Source organism: Hyla sarda, chromosome 3 (assembly GCF_029499605.1).
Source record: "Hyla sarda isolate aHylSar1 chromosome 3, aHylSar1.hap1, whole genome shotgun sequence".
Lineage (NCBI taxonomy): Eukaryota > Metazoa > Chordata > Amphibia > Anura > Hylidae > Hyla > Hyla sarda.
Genome location: NC_079191.1, coordinates 412,727,958 through 412,745,546, shown reverse-complemented (window position 1 = coordinate 412,745,546; position 17,589 = coordinate 412,727,958). Strand labels below are relative to the sequence as shown.

At 44.7% G+C, this 17,589-nt stretch overlaps 1 protein-coding gene across 6 annotated transcripts in view; it reads right to left on the bottom strand.

The window, feature by feature from the left end:
• The window catches only part of HHAT (hedgehog acyltransferase), a 489,607-nt gene that overhangs the window by 109,382 nt on the left and 362,636 nt on the right, over positions 1-17,589 (bottom strand). For all 6 annotated transcript variants that reach the window (XR_008891670.1, XM_056568209.1, XM_056568211.1 and 3 more), the window contains one exon: positions 2,940-3,084. Coding sequence is in view for 5 of the 6 variants with exons in the window: in XM_056568209.1 (XP_056424184.1) it covers positions 2,940-3,084 (145 nt within the window). In the remaining variant the exon portion in view is untranslated. The remainder of the gene's footprint in view (positions 1-2,939; positions 3,085-17,589) is intronic.

The following is a 17,589-nucleotide window of genomic DNA, read 5'->3' as shown; positions in this document are numbered from 1 at the left end:
CTATATCTCTATACACTGTACACACAGAGGAGGAGATCCTGCACTTCTATGTCTCTATACGCTGTACACAGAGGAGGAGATCATGCACTGCTATGTCTCTATACACTGTACACAGAGGAGGAGATCCTGCACTTCTATGTCTCTATACACTGTACACACAGAGGAGGAGATCCTGCACTTCTATGTCTCTATACACTGTACACAGAGGAGGAGATCCTGTACTTCTATGTCTCTGTACACAGAGGAGGAGATTCTGCACTTCTATGTCTCTATACACTGTCCACACAGAGGAGGAGATCCTGCACTTCTATGTCTCTATACACTGTACACAGAGGAGGAGATCCTGCACTATACACTGTGCACACACGCAGAATGTTTTTGCTATATAAAGCAATAAGGGAAGTAATTACAGATGGATAGGAGTATAATTCCAGATCAGACTACACATGCTTTCCTTGCAGTCTGTTACCATGGAGACAAGTGGTCAACCCCAATTTTTTTTTCATTAAAAATATATTGGAGCCATTTAAAATGTGTATTCCTTTCAACATACAACTAGCTGTGGCAACAAACTAAGGCTTTCTTTAGAATACCTAGTACACTGCTCAAAAAAATTAAGGGAACACTAAGATAACACACCCTAGATCTGAATGAATGATCTTATCATATGATATACTTTCGTCTTTACATAGTTGAATGTGCTGACAACAAAATCACAAAAAAAATATCAATGGAAATCAAATTTATCAACCCATGGAGGTCTGGATATGGAAAACCACACTACAGGCTGATCCAACTTTATGTAATGTCCTGAAAACAAGTCAAAATGAGGCTCAGTAGTGTGTGTGGTCTCCACGTGCCCGTATGACCTCCCTACAACACCTGGGCATTCTCTTGATGAGGTGGCGGATGGTCTCCTAAAGAATGTCCTCCAAGACTTGGACTAAAGCATCCACCAACTCCTGGACAGTCTGTGGTGCAATGTGCCGTTGGTGGATGGAGCGAGACATGATGTCCCAGATGTGCTCAATCGGATTCAGGTCTGGGAAATGGGCGGGCCAGTCCATAGCAGCAATGCCTTCCTCTTGCAGGAACTGCTGACACACTCCAGCCACATGAGGTCTAACATTGTCTTGCATTAGGAGGAATCCAGGGCCAACCGCACCAGCATATGGTCTCACAAGGGGTATGAGGATCTTATCTCGGTATCTAAGGGCAGTCAGGCTACCTCTGGCAAGCACATGGAGGGCTGTGCGGCCCCCAAAAAAAGTGCCCCCCACACCATTACTGACCCACCGCCAACCGGTCATGATGGAGGATGTTGCAGGCAGCAGAACATTTTCCACGGCATCTCCAGATTCTGTCACATGTGCTCAGTGTGAATGCAGCGACTGTAAATTGGGGTGGCTAAGAGGACCCTGAGAGAGTAGGTCCGGGCGGAGTGAAAGGCACAGTGGAGCGTCATCCAGGAGCCTCACTACGTCGGCGTACCACGACCTTCGGGGCCAATCTGGAGCTACCAGAATGGCGGGGACGTCCTCTGCACAGGGCACCAGTGGCAAATTTGCCAATCTTGATGTTCTCTGGCAAATGTCAAACGTCCTGCATGATGCTTGGCTGTAAGCACAACTCCCACCTGTGGACATCGAGCCCTCATATCACCCTCATGGGGTCTGTTTCTGAATGTTTTAGTGGACACATGCTCAATTGCCTGCTGGAGGTCATTTTGCAGGGCTCTGGCAGTGCTCCTCCTGCTCCTCCTTGCACAAAGGCAGAGGTAGCAGTCCTGCTGGTGGGTTGTTGCCCTCCTACGGCCTCCTCCACATCTCCTGATGTACTGGCCTGTCTCCTGGTAGCGCCTCCATACTCTGGACACTACACTGACAGACACAGCAAACATTCTTTCCACAGCGCGCATTGATGTACCATCCTGGATGGGCTGCACTACCTGACCAACTTATGTGGGTTGTAGACTCCGTCTCATGCTACCACTAGAGTGAAAGCACCGCCAGCATTCAAAAGTGACCAAAACATCAGCCAGGAAGCATAGGAACTGAGAAGTGGTCTGTGGTCATCACCTGCAGAACCACTCCTTTATTAATTAATTAATTAATTGTCTATAATTTCCACCTGTTGTCTGTTCCATTTGCACAACAGCATGTGAAATTGATTGTCAATCAGTGTTTCTTCCTGAGTGGACAGTGTGATTTCACAGAAGTGTCATTGACTTGGAGTTACATTGTGTTGTTTAAGTGTTCCCTTTATTTTTTTGAGCAGTGTTCATAACAAATCTCAGGAATATCAGCTTAGGCCCCCTTCACATGACATTTGGAACTTTGTCACTGGTATATGTTGGAATACCTTCAAAAAGGAATTTCGACCTATACCACATACTAGCCCTGATGCAGCCATAGACTTTTATAGACCCCACATGGTCCAGCAGTGACTACATTTGGTCTGTTTCTTCAACTTATACATTTTGTTGCAAGACTCTAAAGAGTAAGAGACTACTTTTGGTCTATTAAAGGCTATGGTTGTACCAATATATCCCAACATATGTCTAAGAGAAGCCCATGAAAAGTAACAGCTACATAATATCTATAAAACTATATAAAAATCTCTAATGCATTTTTTACAGGTAGGAAAATGTAAGAAGCGCTTTCATCACTGCCCGATACCCGGCTGATATATTGGAAATCTCCTCTGCTGTGAGTCAGGTTAGTCTTGACATTTTAACATCATTATAAAAGACATTGCTGAGGCACCTAAAAAAAAAATGGTACGTGGAGCCATTAATAAAACTGCTTAGCCAGCGATTTTTCCGCTATTTTCCAGTTCTTTTTGCATTTTTCATTTCCTGCACGAGGAATCGCTGCACAGAGAGAACCATCTGAATATTGAAATACTTCATTAAAAAATTACATTAATGAGCCGCTCACCTTGTACAAACAGCCTTTTCCAGTATATCTTACCAACCTGCTCCCCTCCAAGGAACACAAGGTTGGTGAGAATCAACAGAGCGGTAGAAACAGATGCCAAGGCAGCGTGAAGTCGGCGATAGATCTTCGGTGACAAATTCTGATCCTGTTAACACATAAAAAGCAATAAAAGGTTATAAAACTGTAAATATAACATTTATGTGTAGAGAAGTATATAGAGGTGAGAGAGTCCGTGAAATATGGTGGGGAATGGCTAAAGGGTCTTCCAATCTGGCAGACTGTGCTGTTAATGTCCAATAGATGTAGGTCTCACCTCTCAAGAGCAGCTTTAGGGTATGTTCACACAGGCAAAAAAAAAAAGGCCCTAAAATGTCACGTTTCCAGGCCCCATTGACTTCAATAGGGAATGCTTAATAACAGCATTAAAAAAGCATTGAAAATCAAGTGACATGTTAAGTAAACAGCATAACTCATGGTGCTTTGCTGTATTAGCAACTCACTGCTACAATTTTTGGGTGAATTTTTTTATGGTGCTCACCACATAGTATTTATTAATATTTATAATTTTTTCTTTACCTTAAAGGGCTACTCTGGCCGAAAACATCTTATCCCCTATCCAAAAGATAGGGGATAGGATGTCTAATCCCCTGCGATCTCCGCTGCGGGACCCCAGTCATCCGGTGTACGGGGCAAACTTCGCTCTGTACCGGATGACTGACGACTACAGCCGCCACACCCCTCCATTCATTTCTATGGGCTACGTACTAGCCATCACGCCCTCTCCCAAAGACATGAATGGAGGGGCGTGGCATGATGTTACAAAATCAGAAGCTCTGGACTCCCATGATGAGATGTATTCCGTCACATTGCCCCTTTAAAAGTGTTAGGATCTATTTCTCCCTGTGATCAATCAACTCCAGCCATGTTGATTAGTAGATAGATTTAATGCACATGTATCGATACGGGTGGATGATCTCTTACAAGCAGATAAACAGCTCCGCAAAAGAAAATCATACCCCAAAATAGATTACAGCTCTTTTATATGGCAACACTCTAAGTGTAAGTTTATTGGCTAAGGAAACCCCGGTGGCTCATAGTGTTAAGCTTTATTACCAATCACAAGGTTCCTGTACACTTAAATAGAAAAAGCTTGTTATCCAACAAAAGCCTCATTATTTACCAAGGTCATTTGTATAGTTTTCCACCTTCTGGGTGCTGGCCAGGACTTAGGACAGAAGTTAATTGAAACTAGATAAAACCGGCCAACACCATCTAAAGTTAGACATATCTATCATATATATATATATATATATATATATATATATATATATATACAGAGAACATAGATATCAAAATATAATTTTACCAACAAAAAGTTATAAAAATAATATATATATATATATATATATATATGTATATATTTTTTAACAATATTGCAATAGTGTGTGTATATTATTACTTGTCAATGATTTACTAATAGGCAATACTATAGGCCTGTTGCCCCTGACTATGAACCGTTGCTACCTGCCCTGACCTTCTGCTACGTCTGACCTTGGCCTTTGCCTTGTCCTTGTGTCCCACGCCAGACTCAGCCGCCAGAGGGGTTGAGTCGCTATCGGGTGGAACGACCTGGGGGTTACCTGCCGCAGCAAGTCCATCCCGCTTTGCGGCGGGCTCTGGTGAAAACCAGTAATCCCTTAGATTCCGTTCCCCTGGTACGGCCCACGCCATCGCCTCTCTGGCACAGAGGATCCACTACCCGTGTCCTCCCCGCATACCAGTCCGGATCCTGACAAGGCCCTGATAAGGTCTAATAGTCAAATGCAGAATGCAGCTATGGGGGCCTTTGCTAGGCCCTGCAATGCTATGAAAATGTATTAGCACCCTGCAATCACATGGGGTAACAGTGCCACCCTCTGATAAACTGCTTAGATGCTGCAGATACTGTTGATTACAGCATCTAATGGGTTAAATGACCAATATTTAATGCTATCAGCGGGCGCTTGTTATGAACACTGGCGAAGAGAGGTGGACTGGAGCAGGGAGCCGGCTCGGGGCTCCGGGAAACATCAGAACCAGGGGATGCAGTTTCTGTGCTTTCCCCTGGCTCTGATTGCAGAGAAGAGCGGGCCTGAAACTGCAGGGGGAGCGGGGATGAGGAGTCTCATTCTGCTCTCCCCTGACAGAGCGGAGCCGTGGGCTCTGTAATTCATTCACGGGTGGGGGGAGGGGCCCCACCGGTATAGCGGTATGGGGCAAAATTCATACCATCGGAGAAAAAAAAACGGTATCCGGTATGAACCGGTTTACCGCCCAGCCCTACTTCACAATACTATAAGTGTAATTGCTTCCACTACAGAGTTTTCCAAAACGTCACATAGGGGGACCATAGGAAGGGACCATAAGAGTACCCCTTCTCTGACATTTTCTGACAACTACTGGCTAAAGCTTAAAGGAGTACTCCGGTGGAAAATATTTCTTTCTAAATGAACTGGTGCCAGAAAGTTAAACAGATTTGTAAATTACTTCTATTAAAAAATCTTTATCCTTCCAGTACTTTTTAGCAGCTGTATGCTACAGAGGAAATTCTTTTCTTTTTGCATTTCAATTTTGTCTTGTCCACAGTGCTCTCTGCTGACACCTAATGCCCATCTCAGGAACTGTCCAGAGCAGGAGAAAATCCCCATAGCAAACCTATGCTGCTCTGGACAGTTACTGATATGGACAGAGGTGTCAGCAGAGAGCACTTTGGACAAGACAAAAAAGAAATTCAGAAAACAATTTTCTCTGTAGCATACAGCTGCTAAAAAGTAATAGAAGGATAAAGATTTTTTAATAGAAGTAATTTATAAATCTGTTAAACTTTCTGGCTCCAGTTCATTTAAAATAAAAAGTCTTCCAGTTGAGTACTCCACTGGAGTTTTCCACTGCTCTGCCCATTCCCTACATGGACTCTGCACATAAGACTGGTGAATACTGAGAGTTCTCTGCTCCATGTATGTGTACCTGCAGGGGGCAGCAGGGCTCAAGGTGTGTGAAGTAGCTTTAGCCAACAACTGCAGAGCAGTAATTGATGCCAGGGAAGAAACATCTTAATGCAACTTCTGCTGTAAAGTCTGGGGCAATGCAGTGGTTATTATCGTACTCTGACATCAGGTATAAAAATATAAAATGCTGCAGTAGCATATGGCATAGCTTACCGGACTGCCCAAGTTCTAAAATCACCAAAGATCGATTTGTTTTAGTGATCTTAGTCCAGTACTTTTTGGTAAAGCTGTTGCTCAGTGTTACAATTCCCAGAATGCATTGCTTTTTCTAAGCTTTTCATCACAGCCCTCCCACCATGTTTACTCCCTTCTCACAACAATTCTGCACAGAGCTGTTGCAGAACATCTGATTTCACAGCAGATTATTGCACATTATTTCATCAGTAAAAGTTGTATGGGGGAGATACCGTGTTTCTCCGAAAATAAGACCGGATTTTATATTAATTTTAGTCACAAAAAACACACTAGGGCTTATTTTCAGGGAAGGGCTTATTTATTTACGGTATGTACCGTAACAACATACATTGTCCCCCAACGTCCCCCCCCCCCGCCCCGCCGGTTTATCAGCCCAGCGCTGCACCCCACATCTGGGGGGGGGGGCTAATCATACCGTATATCACCCGTGAGCGCTGCTTCTCTCCCCCCCCCCCCCCCCTGCCAAATAATTATCAGCCACTGTGCTGTACTTTGTATTCCTGTGCCCGGGCTGCAAATATTAAAAAACAAACTTTGACTTACCTTCGTCCTCCGTTTCCCCGTTGCTAAGGAACCGGCCTCATGTTCTTTCTGCTTCCAGGGGATGGGAACGTCACAGCCTTCAGCCTATCACCGGCCGTAGCGATGTCCCGCCTCTGCCGATGATAGGCTGAGCCTACTGTCATGTAAGAAGCCGGCTGGCTCCTCACATGACAATGCGCTCAGCCTATCATCGGCCGGGGCGGGACATCTCTGCGGACGGTGATAGGCTGAAGGCTCTGAGACGTCCCAACACCAGGAAGCAGCAAGAACATGAGGCCGGTTCCTTAGCAACAGGGAAACGGAGGACGAAGGTAAGTCAAAGTTTGTTTTTTAATATTTGCAGTCTGGGCATTGCCTAGGTCTTATTTTCGGGGTAGGGCTTATATTGCAGCCCACCCCGTTAATCCAGATAGGGCTTATTTTCGGTGTAGGGTGTATTTTCAGGGAAACAGGGTACATGAGGGGGGAGTATGGGGGAGATTTATTAAAACCTGAGTGATGCAGTTTTCCATAGCAACCAATGAGATTGCTTCTTTCATTTTTGAAGAGGCCTCTGAAAACTGAAAGAAGCGATCTGATCACAGGTTTTAATAAATCTATGGGGAGATGGTAATGCAGCTGGGGGGCTGGTCAGAGGTGAGGCTAGAGCTCTTAGATAAGCCATGACTCCAGAAACTGCAGAAGATGATGTGTCCTCCCAGGAGAGAGGGAGGAGTCGGGTAGCTGCTGAGATAACACCACACTGATAATGAAAGGACTACACAACTTCCTGTCAGGATAGAGGAAGAGGCCGGGGAGCTGAGGACAACTCTACTCTGACAATTAAAGGACTACACAATTTTCATGTCATGTGTGAATCACACAAAAGCATGATGAAGCCAGTACAATTTGTGTAAAGACTATATTAGTAAGTAATATATATCTTAGGGTAGTAGTTTTATTAAATGTTTTGATTACCTAGGTCATTAAAGGATTACCCATTTAAGGACCTATAGTGTATTAAAGGGGTACTCCGCTGGAAAACTTTTTTTTTTTAATCAACTGGTGCCAGAAAGTTAAACAGATTTGTAAATTACTTCTATTAAAAAAATCTTACTCCTTACAGTACTTATCAGCTGCTTTATACTACACAGGAAGTTCTTTTCTATTTGAATTTCCTTTCTGTCTGTCCACAGTGCTTTCTGCTGACACCTATGTCCATTTTACGAACTTTCCAGATCAGAAGCAAACCCCATAGCAAACCTATCCTACTATGGACAGTTCCTGACATGGACAGAGGTGTCAGTAGAGAGCACTGTAGTCAGACAAAAAGGAAATTCAAAAAGAAAGGAACTTTCTCTGTAGTATACAGCAGCTGATAAGTACTGGAAGGATTGAGATTTTTAAATAGAAGTAATTGGCAAATCTGTTTAACTTTCTGGCACCAGTTGATTTAAAAGAAAATGTTTTCCAGTGGAGTACCCCTTTAAGCATCTTGGCATTAGCAGCTAGTCTCCAGGGACAACTAAAAATTAGAGATGGAGCCTACAGAGGGGAAAACTGGAGAGAAGTGCCACATGCAAGTTATATAATGGCCATAAATAGTGCTGCTTATCATGCGCACATGGGAGCTTATCCCGAAAAGTCACTTGAAAATGCAAGTATGCTTCAAGAATAGATTGGGATGCTTCTGCTGCAACTAAATCGTACGTTTGTTTACTTGACATTATAGCTAATGTTATTCTATCTTCATTGTTGGTTCTTCATATTTAGGCCCTGGGGCGATTTTTCTGGCAGAAAATCTAAATTGGTTCCTTGATTCTTATTCTGACGCTCTCTGAAGAGTTGTGGAAGCAGCAACCACATAATGAGCACGTTTCATCCCGTCTTCTATACTGTAACATAGAAGCCAGGCGCTGCCAAGATTTATGTTACATAAAACTCGTATATATCAATATTATCTTTGCCCCTTTGGCTTTAGAATTTACAATGTGTCTCTGTATTACTCGGGTTAGGCCCTCATGTCTTTCTCTATGGTAATTAGCTAAAAGGGACGAGTATTTTCCTCAGGGAGAGGCACCACTTCTGGTGTAAAACGGAGATTCAAAAAAGGCCATTAGCACTCCGCAGGCTTTCTGGGTAAGAATTTATGCAAAAAAGTTTCTCATCACACCATCATATAAGGTAGCGTGCCCTCTGATCAGCCCTGGCTTTGGTTACAAAGTCTCAGAAGCTGATTGGGTTTAATGCCAAGAAATCTCCCCAGAAGGGAAGAGGACCCATCTGCAGACAGCTTTTTTTTTTTTTTTTATCTAAGAGCCGAGGAACGTGCTCTCGAATCACCCAAAGTGCAAGAAAAAGTGCAAACGTGTTACACTAAAAAAACGTGCACAGAGGATGCGGTCTATCGCAAGCCCTTCTCCGATAGGAGAGAGGCCCCCCAACAAACCTTACCCTTCGCCTCCGGACCAAAAGGTACCTGCGAGGTTCCCGGCTTGATGTCCCTTTTCGCCGAAGCTGCTAAGGGACCACAAATTCTCCCGGCATCTCCCTAGGCGTTAGGCAAGGTATCTGCCCGCAGAGCCGATAACGGTAGGTACCCTGCCAGAGCAGAAGTACCCGAGGTGTTTGCTGGGAGGTGCGGAACCTAATGGCCACACACACCTCCCCTAGACCGCCAGGAGGGACACCCAGAAGGGCTACCGCATCCTGACAAATCCTGTGGACACATAACACGCAAAAAGTGACACAGTGAAACAAAAATAAATAAATAAGTGAATGTGCGCAGATATACTGCCCGGACATCCGGCCGGATCTATAAAAAATTTCTCTGATCCTAGCCAGAAGGCCGGAAATCAAGAGGTGAGTGCCACAAGGTGAAGAGATTATGGTGCCCGTGCTTCCACTCGTGACGTCACAGCTACGCCCCGCTCGTGAAGTCACAACCACGCCCCCTCAATGCAAGTCTATGGCAGGGGGCGTGGCGTCCGTCAGGCCCCCTCCCATACACTTGCATTGAGGGGCGTGGCTGTGACGTCACAAGCGAGGCTTTCCCGTGACGCCACAAGCTTCAGCCCTGCACCCGACACTAAACGAACGCCGGGTGCAGCAGGGAAATTGCGGGGGTCCCCAGGATAGGGGGTCCAAAGGATAGGGGATAAGATGTCTGATCGTTGGGGTTCCACAGGTGGGGACCCCCGTGATCTCCCTGCTGCACCCTGCATTCGTTTAGAGCATCGGTTGCAGCGCCAGAGGCTCATGACGTCATGGCCACCCCCTGCTCTTGACATCACGGCCATGTCCTGCTCATGACATCAGGGCCATGCCCCCTCAATGCAAGTCTATGGAAGGGGGCGTGACGGACATCATGCCCCCTCCCATAGACTTGCATTGAAGGGGCGTGGCCATGACGTCATGAGTGGGGTGTGGCCGTGACATCACGAGCCTTCTCCCTGCATCGCCAGTCATCTGGCACAGAGCGAAGTTCGCTCCGTGCACCGCATGTCTGGGGTGGCGCAGTTGAGATCATGGGGGTCCCCAGCGGCGGGACCCCCGCGATCAGACATCTTATCTCCTATCCTTTGGATAGGGGATAAGATGTCTAGGGGCAAAGTACCCTTTTAATGCTGGTTCAGTGCCAGCAGATGTGTAGCAAGGCTTTTATTCACTCGAGGCAATGATTAGATGTGTAACTTGAAGCTCTGGAGCTTTAATATAAAATCGGTAACAGAGCCCCAACTTCTATATGGCATTTTTCATACTGGTATCATCTTATGTGATAGTAAGACCTGGGTGTTACTGCTACCTCTGCTCCCCCTATAGCTACACTGCTGACAAACATTGCAAACTTAGGCTAGGCAGTCTAAAAAAAGAACCATATTTATCAAAGTGTCTCATGGTGTTTGATGAATTTAAAGTGGTCTGTCTAGTCTAAGTAAACCAGACACTTATCAGTTGGCTTTCTTGATGCCAAAATTTTGAGACAAATTTTGGTGAATGGAGTTGTGTGTAAACCATGCACCCTTTGTCAGCATCCCTTTCATGACGAGCCCCACCCCTTGTCAAAAGTGCCCCATTTGAATAACTCTGAACTGCAATACCAGACAAAACCCACGGACAAAGTGGTGCTGGTTCCTTTGTACCCCTAAGAATAAATACATAAGAAGCAGAAATTTCAGCTTCTTCTGAAAATATTTAAAACATCTCAATTGATTCAGGATAGAGTATGAGTGCCATGTATATAAATACACACACTTACACACCTTGGCATGCTATCAATGAGGCTATTAATGGTTGTCTATGGAATGTTCTGCCCTTCCGAATGCACTTGGGCACTTGAATCATCAAGATCCACTACTGGAAGTCCCTTTCCAATTGCCGATCAATGATGTCCAGGATGTGCTCGATGGCAGACAAGTCCGAGATTCTGCAAACCATGGTAGCATGTTTAGGCCAAGCAGGGTCCTCATAGTAGCATAAGCAACATGTAGCCTGGTGTTGTTGTGTTAGAAAAATTGATCCTTGGACACTTTAGAGAAATGGCTGTACCACTTGTTCCACATCCAAATTAATATAACGGTGAGCTTTTAGTGTACCTTGACTGAAGACTAGAGGGTCTGGCTACCGTACATTATGTCAATCCGCATGTAAGACCACGAGTAGGACCACTACGATGTTCCCTAATGAAGGCCTCCTCATGATGTTACCCATGTGGTCTTCAAAAGCAGGACTCACTGTTGAAGCGGATAGACCTCCAGTCCAGCTTCCATTGTCGTCATGCTCTGCACCATGACAGCGGTGGGGTGAGGTCAATGGAACACCAGCAGCTGGACGTCTGGCTCGTCTGTGATCGCCTTCTAATGATTTGTGTAGACACTGTTCGAGGCCTTAGGATTGATATGTAATGTTAAAGGGGTACTTTGCCCCTAGACATCTTATCCCGTATCCAAAGGATAGGGGTTAAGATGTCTGATCACGGAGGTCCCACTGCTGATCTCCTTGCTGCACTTGGCGTTCGTTTAGAGCATCTGGTGCAGCACCGGTGGCTCAAGATGTCACAGTCACACCCCGCTCGTGATGTCACGGTCACGCCCCCTCAATGCAAGTCTATGGGAAGGGACATGATGGCAGTCAAACCCCCTCCCATAGACTTGCACTGAGGGGGCATGGCCGTGACATCACGAGCAGGACATGACCGTGACGTTTCGAGCCTCTGCCTGGCATCGCCAGTCATCCAGCACGGAGTGAAGTTCGCTCCATGCACCGGATATCTGTCAAGCCGCACTTGATATCGCGGGGGTCCCCAGCGGCGGGACACCAGCGATCAGACAACTTATCCCCTACCCTTTGGGTAGGGGATAAGATGTCTAGGGATGGAATACCCCTTTAAGTTTCAACTGCAGTACAGAATGGATGACTTCATGCTATTCTTCTAATCTGATCATCCGTCCGTCTAGAGATTTACTTCTGCGGAACCATCCACTGGTACACGCAATGTTAAAAAGTGCTGATATCTCGGCCTGGGCATGTAGTGACCTTCTGGAGTCATAAACCAAGGTCTCACAAATGAAGGATTCGGTGTCACCCAGTTTACAAGTGGAGAGCATCGCAAAATCCTACTGTACTGACCCCAATTTCGGAAGTTTTATGTGGCTAAAAAACGTGTTTCCATCTGGTAACAAGGCCCAGCATGGCACCAGAACTGTTATTAGGGTTGAGCTATAATAGTACTGTTTCCACTTTTCCAAAGAAATCTACAGTACATTTGCCCGTGTGACTGTTTAGTTAGTGATCCAGCTCTGATGATACTGGCCTACGACATATGGTAAAGAACGTTTCTCAAGGCTCAAAATCAATATCAAATATTTGATCTCCAATTTTCACCTTAGAAAGTCCATTTATAGAGGCGCTTGCCTGCTGCCTTTATGTCACTCTGCTGCAGAAAACAATTACAATATCCTTCATTTATGGTTTTCCTGCAGACGATTTACAGCTCCAGTATATTGGTTGTACGTTCGTTATGTCTTCTCCCACCTTCTGCCCAACTATCAAGAACCAAGACAAATAAGAAGACATCAGGGATTTCTTGTACGAAGAGCAAATTAGCATTATGTAGCTCCAGTATATAGGATGACTACTCAGTTTGGGTACAGCATGATGGGATATAGAAACACAATGTATTATTCTCTTATACAGTAAAGCAGTGGTCTCAAACTGTGGCCCTCCAGATGTTGCAAAACTTCAACTCCCAGCATGCCCGGACAGCCAACGGCTGTCCGGGCATGCTGGGAGTTGAAGTTTTGCAACATCTGGAGGGCCACAGTTTGAGACCACTGCAGTAAAGAACTTATGTCCAATAGGTTTTGTGCTCCAGATGGTTCATGTGGTCTATTTACATAGTTACATAGTTAGTATGGTTGAAAACAGACATACGTCCATCAAGTCCAACCAGGGTATTGAAGGGAAGGGTGTAAGGGGATAAGGGGAAGGGATGGGATTTTATAATTCTGCATAAGCATTAATGTTATTTTGTTCCAGGAATGTATCTAACCCTGTTTTAAAGCTGTTAATTGGTCCTGCTGTGACCAGTTCCTGAGGTAGACTGTTCCATAAATTCACAGTCCTTATGGTAAAGAAGGCGTGTCGCCCCTTTAGACTAAATCTTTTCTTCTCTAGACGGAGGGAGTGCCCCCTCGTCCTTTGGGAGGGGGGGGGGTTTAACCAAATATTTAACCGATATTTGTTATATCGATTTTCTAAGTTTCTCTTTACAATTTATATTAACAATGTATATATATTTTCTAGGGGGAAAAAAACTATTGCCAGGGGGGGAGGGGGGGGGGACTTATAGGCAGGTTAAAGGGGTACTCCAGGGGAAAACATTTCTTTTTAATCAACTGGTGCCAGAAAGTTATACAGGTTTGTAAATTACTTCTATTTAAAAATCTTAATCCTTACAGTACTTATCATCTGCTGTATACTACAGAGTAAATTCTTTTCTTTTTGGATTTCTTTTCTGTCTGACCACAGTGCTCTCTGCTGACACCTGTAACTGTCCAGCGCAGGATAGGTTTGCTATGGGGATTTGTTCCTGCTCTGGACATTTCCCGACATGGACAGAGGTGTCAGCAGAGAGCACTGTGGTCAGACAGAAAAGAAATCCAAAAAGAAAAGAATTTACTCTGTATTATATAGCTCATAGGTATTGGAAGGATTAAGATTTTTAAATAGAAGTCATTTACAAATCTGTTTAACTTTCTGGCACCAGTTGATTTAAAGGGGTATTCCAGGAAAAAACTGGTATCAACTGGCTCCAGAAAGTTAAACAGATTTGTAAATGACTTCTATTTAAAAATCTTAATCCTTCCAGTCGTTATCAGCTGCTGAAGTTGAGTTGTTATTTTCTGTCTGACAACAGTGCTCTCTGCTGACACCTCTGCTTGTCTCAGGAACTGTCCAGAGTAGCCCTCTATTTTTTCTCTCACACAGTTTGATAAATCTGGGCCTATGTGACCTTTTCCACCACAGTACAGACAGAGGTTTTCTGCTCGACTTCTTTGACGCTCTTCAAGTGGTATTGCAGGAACAGGTTTCTGAAACATTGGAGCAAGTCTTGGAGTTCTCTTCACTTTGGCGGCTAGAGAAAACCACTCCAGAAAACGCACATCAATACGTGTCCCCAACGTGACTAAGGCATCCAGGGAGACAGGAATATCCCTTCCAGCTAATTAATCTTTCATTCGGTCACGAGACCTTCCCAGAATATGACTTACTGTGCCTCATCGACAATGCAAGACAATTCTGCAGCCAAAGTGCGGAACTGTCCGTGGTCTGTACCAGGAGAGACAGAAAAGTACCAGGGGTCAGGCGAGAGACGGAGTCACAAAACAGGCAGAAGTCTGGAACATGGAGTCAGCAGATAAGCAGCAGAACCTTTGCTATGGAAAACCACAATATTGCTCAGGCACGGAAGGCAGGGCGGAGTGTCCTTAAATAGGTTCTGCTGAACAGGGATTGGAGAGGGAGTAGACTCAGAGCCGGGCACGAAACCTTAAAGAGACAGGGTTCGTGCGGCCCCTACTAGGTGCACCAGAGACAATTGCTGAATGAGTCCGTGCGGGAGCCACATTTCGAAGACTGTAACGAGGAGGGAGAGCTGTGCGAGTTGTTCGGCCAAGATAGGCAGAAGTAGACGGTACACAATGGCAGTCGCCATATTTTGTGCTGCGGATTTGGCAACCCATTAACTTCAATGGATAGCATAATCAGCTGCAGAAAATATGCAGCAGATCCTGTACGTGTGAACATACCCTTAAAGAGAAACTGACAGGAGAGTCACCTGCACTCACCTCAATATACATATGTCAGTTTCTCTTCTTACCAGGTGAAAATTGGGGCAGCCAATCAGGAGATATTCATCTTGTTGCTAATACAGCAATTTCTTCTTATGTGCAATGGTAGTAAGCTGCTGCGCCTGTGTTAAGCACGTTAGAGCCTAGTAAAGAGCAAAAGTGCTTACCCCCTTGCTTTATAAAATAGGCTCTCAGAGGTTACTTTTGGGTAGTGTACCTCTTGATGAGAGATCACCGACTGCTAGATACGTCTCTATGATGCACTTCAATGCATTTTGTCCAGTTCACAGACTTTGAAAGGGGGTGCATTATTGGACTGAAAGAAGAAGGATGGTCCTTTCAACATACTGACCACCATCTAGGACATTCTGAACAAGCTCTTAGGAGGTATTTGGAGCAGTGGTTTTGAGGGCACACATGTTACAGGCTCCGGCTGGCCTAGATAGTCCTCCAGTAGAGAAGATTATTTGATCTGTCAACAAGCACCAGGAGCTCCCAGTTTCCTTGTCCACCATCCAGACACAGGTGGCCTTTTCATTACACACCCCTGTGTCTGACCGGATCATTTCCAGGCACTTAGCAGAAGTAAATTTGGTGTCATGGTGCCCATTACATGTCCTGTATATAAGTAGAAAAAGGAAGACCAGAGGGCGGCGCCTCGAGCGTTACCCTAGACAAAGAAGAGGTGGTGTCCCTTGAAGGAGGGGGGTGCAGCCACTATAGAGTGGTTGCTCACCTTGATCGTATAGGAAATAAGCATATCACCCCGTATAGGGGGTTAGAGAGATGGTGTGGATCTGTGCAGCCCAAAGGTCCCAGGAGCAACCAGCCGGTGTCAAGTAGAGGTACGAAAAAGACCTTGACAGCAGGCGCTCAGTAATCTAATTGAAGTATCACACTCAAGTCATGGAAATAAAGTATTCAGCAACGTTATTGATGTAGAGCAATGACGTGTTTTGGGGATAATCTACCCCTTCTTCAGATTGACAGAGTACATACACAGCATAAAACATGAGGGGTTTAATAGTAATTAACAAACAAAATGGAGGACAGTGCAAAGGGAAAAGGTCATGATCATACACAATGATGTAAAATTATTCAAATATGTATATTATAACCAACCAAGGTACTGGAGGGGGAACCAGACATAAGGCATATAAGCAGCAGAAAAAAAAAACATAGAGAATTCAATATGGCCAAGGAAAATAATGTATAAAACAGGATTCGCAGCATTATGTCTGAGATAGCATGGGAATTTTTACATCAGTGTTGAGGGATAGCCAATGTCACAGTATACATCAACCACAGTAGTGCACCTATATTCCTGTATTGTATTGTTCTAATTGTTATACATCCACACCGTCTATCTGGTGTAGGATGTCATTGTGGCACTTGTAGTCCTCTGCAGGCATCCTCCATTGTATGCATTTTTATGCTGGGGATCGCCCCTAGCAACGGACTACAAGGGCAGGATCTGCTCCCCCAGTATAAATGCACAACCGCATTTGGGGTAGAGCACCTCCAGCCATTTGAGACAGCGTTATTTGTTGTTGTTTAAATTTTATACTTGGAGGTGTGTAAACTCCATATGTAATGCGCCTTGAACATTTTTCCAGACAGCATTGAGGTAGCACCTGTGAGGCCATGCACCTATATTAGCCAACTTAGGTGGGGCTTGCAGTTTGCCTCCCTCCTCCCATTGTATGTGTGTTTAGCCACGCTGGAGGGTACCTGGGAGAACTCTGTGAGTCAACCTAATGCTGCCGTAATTGCCCAAAGAGGTTTGCTATGGGGATTTGCTTCTAAACTGGGCGTTTCACGAGACACATGTCATCAGAGAGCACTTAGACAGAAAAGAACAACCTTAACTTTCTATGGGGATTTTCTCCTACTCTGGACAGTTCTTAAAATGGACAGAGGTGTCAGCAGAGGGCACTGTGGTCATGATGTCAGCAGAGAGCTCTGTGTTCCAAAAAGAAAATAATTTCCTCTGTAGTATTCAGCAGCTCATAAGTACTGAAAGGATTAAGATTTTTTAATAGAAGTAATTTACAAATCAGTTTAACTTTCTGGAGCCAGTTCATATATATAAAAAAAAGTATTTCCCTGGATAACCCCTTTAAAGATCCCAAAATGTTCCCGCTGTCGCTGCATATTGAACTTTTGAGGAATATCCTTGTCAATGGATTCAATAGAGGTCACTGTGAAATCAGAAAATGTACTCTAGTGGTGTGTTGATGTGTGTCTCGAAACACTATGCAGTTGGTAGTTCACATTTGTATTACTGCAATGTTTAGTAATATGGTTTCTGAGACACTGGATGGTGCGGGCTACATACTGCAGGCCACAGGTACACGCCAATAAATAAATAACGTATTGGGAGTCACAGCTCATGTGGCTTTTAATTTGGAAGGTGTCTCCTGTGCTGTTAGATGTAAATGCAGTTTTAGCATGTGTAAGAGAAGGACAGCATTTGTACCGCGGGTGATTGCATTTGAAGCAGCCCGTCTCAAAGAGAAATGTAGGATTCTTTTT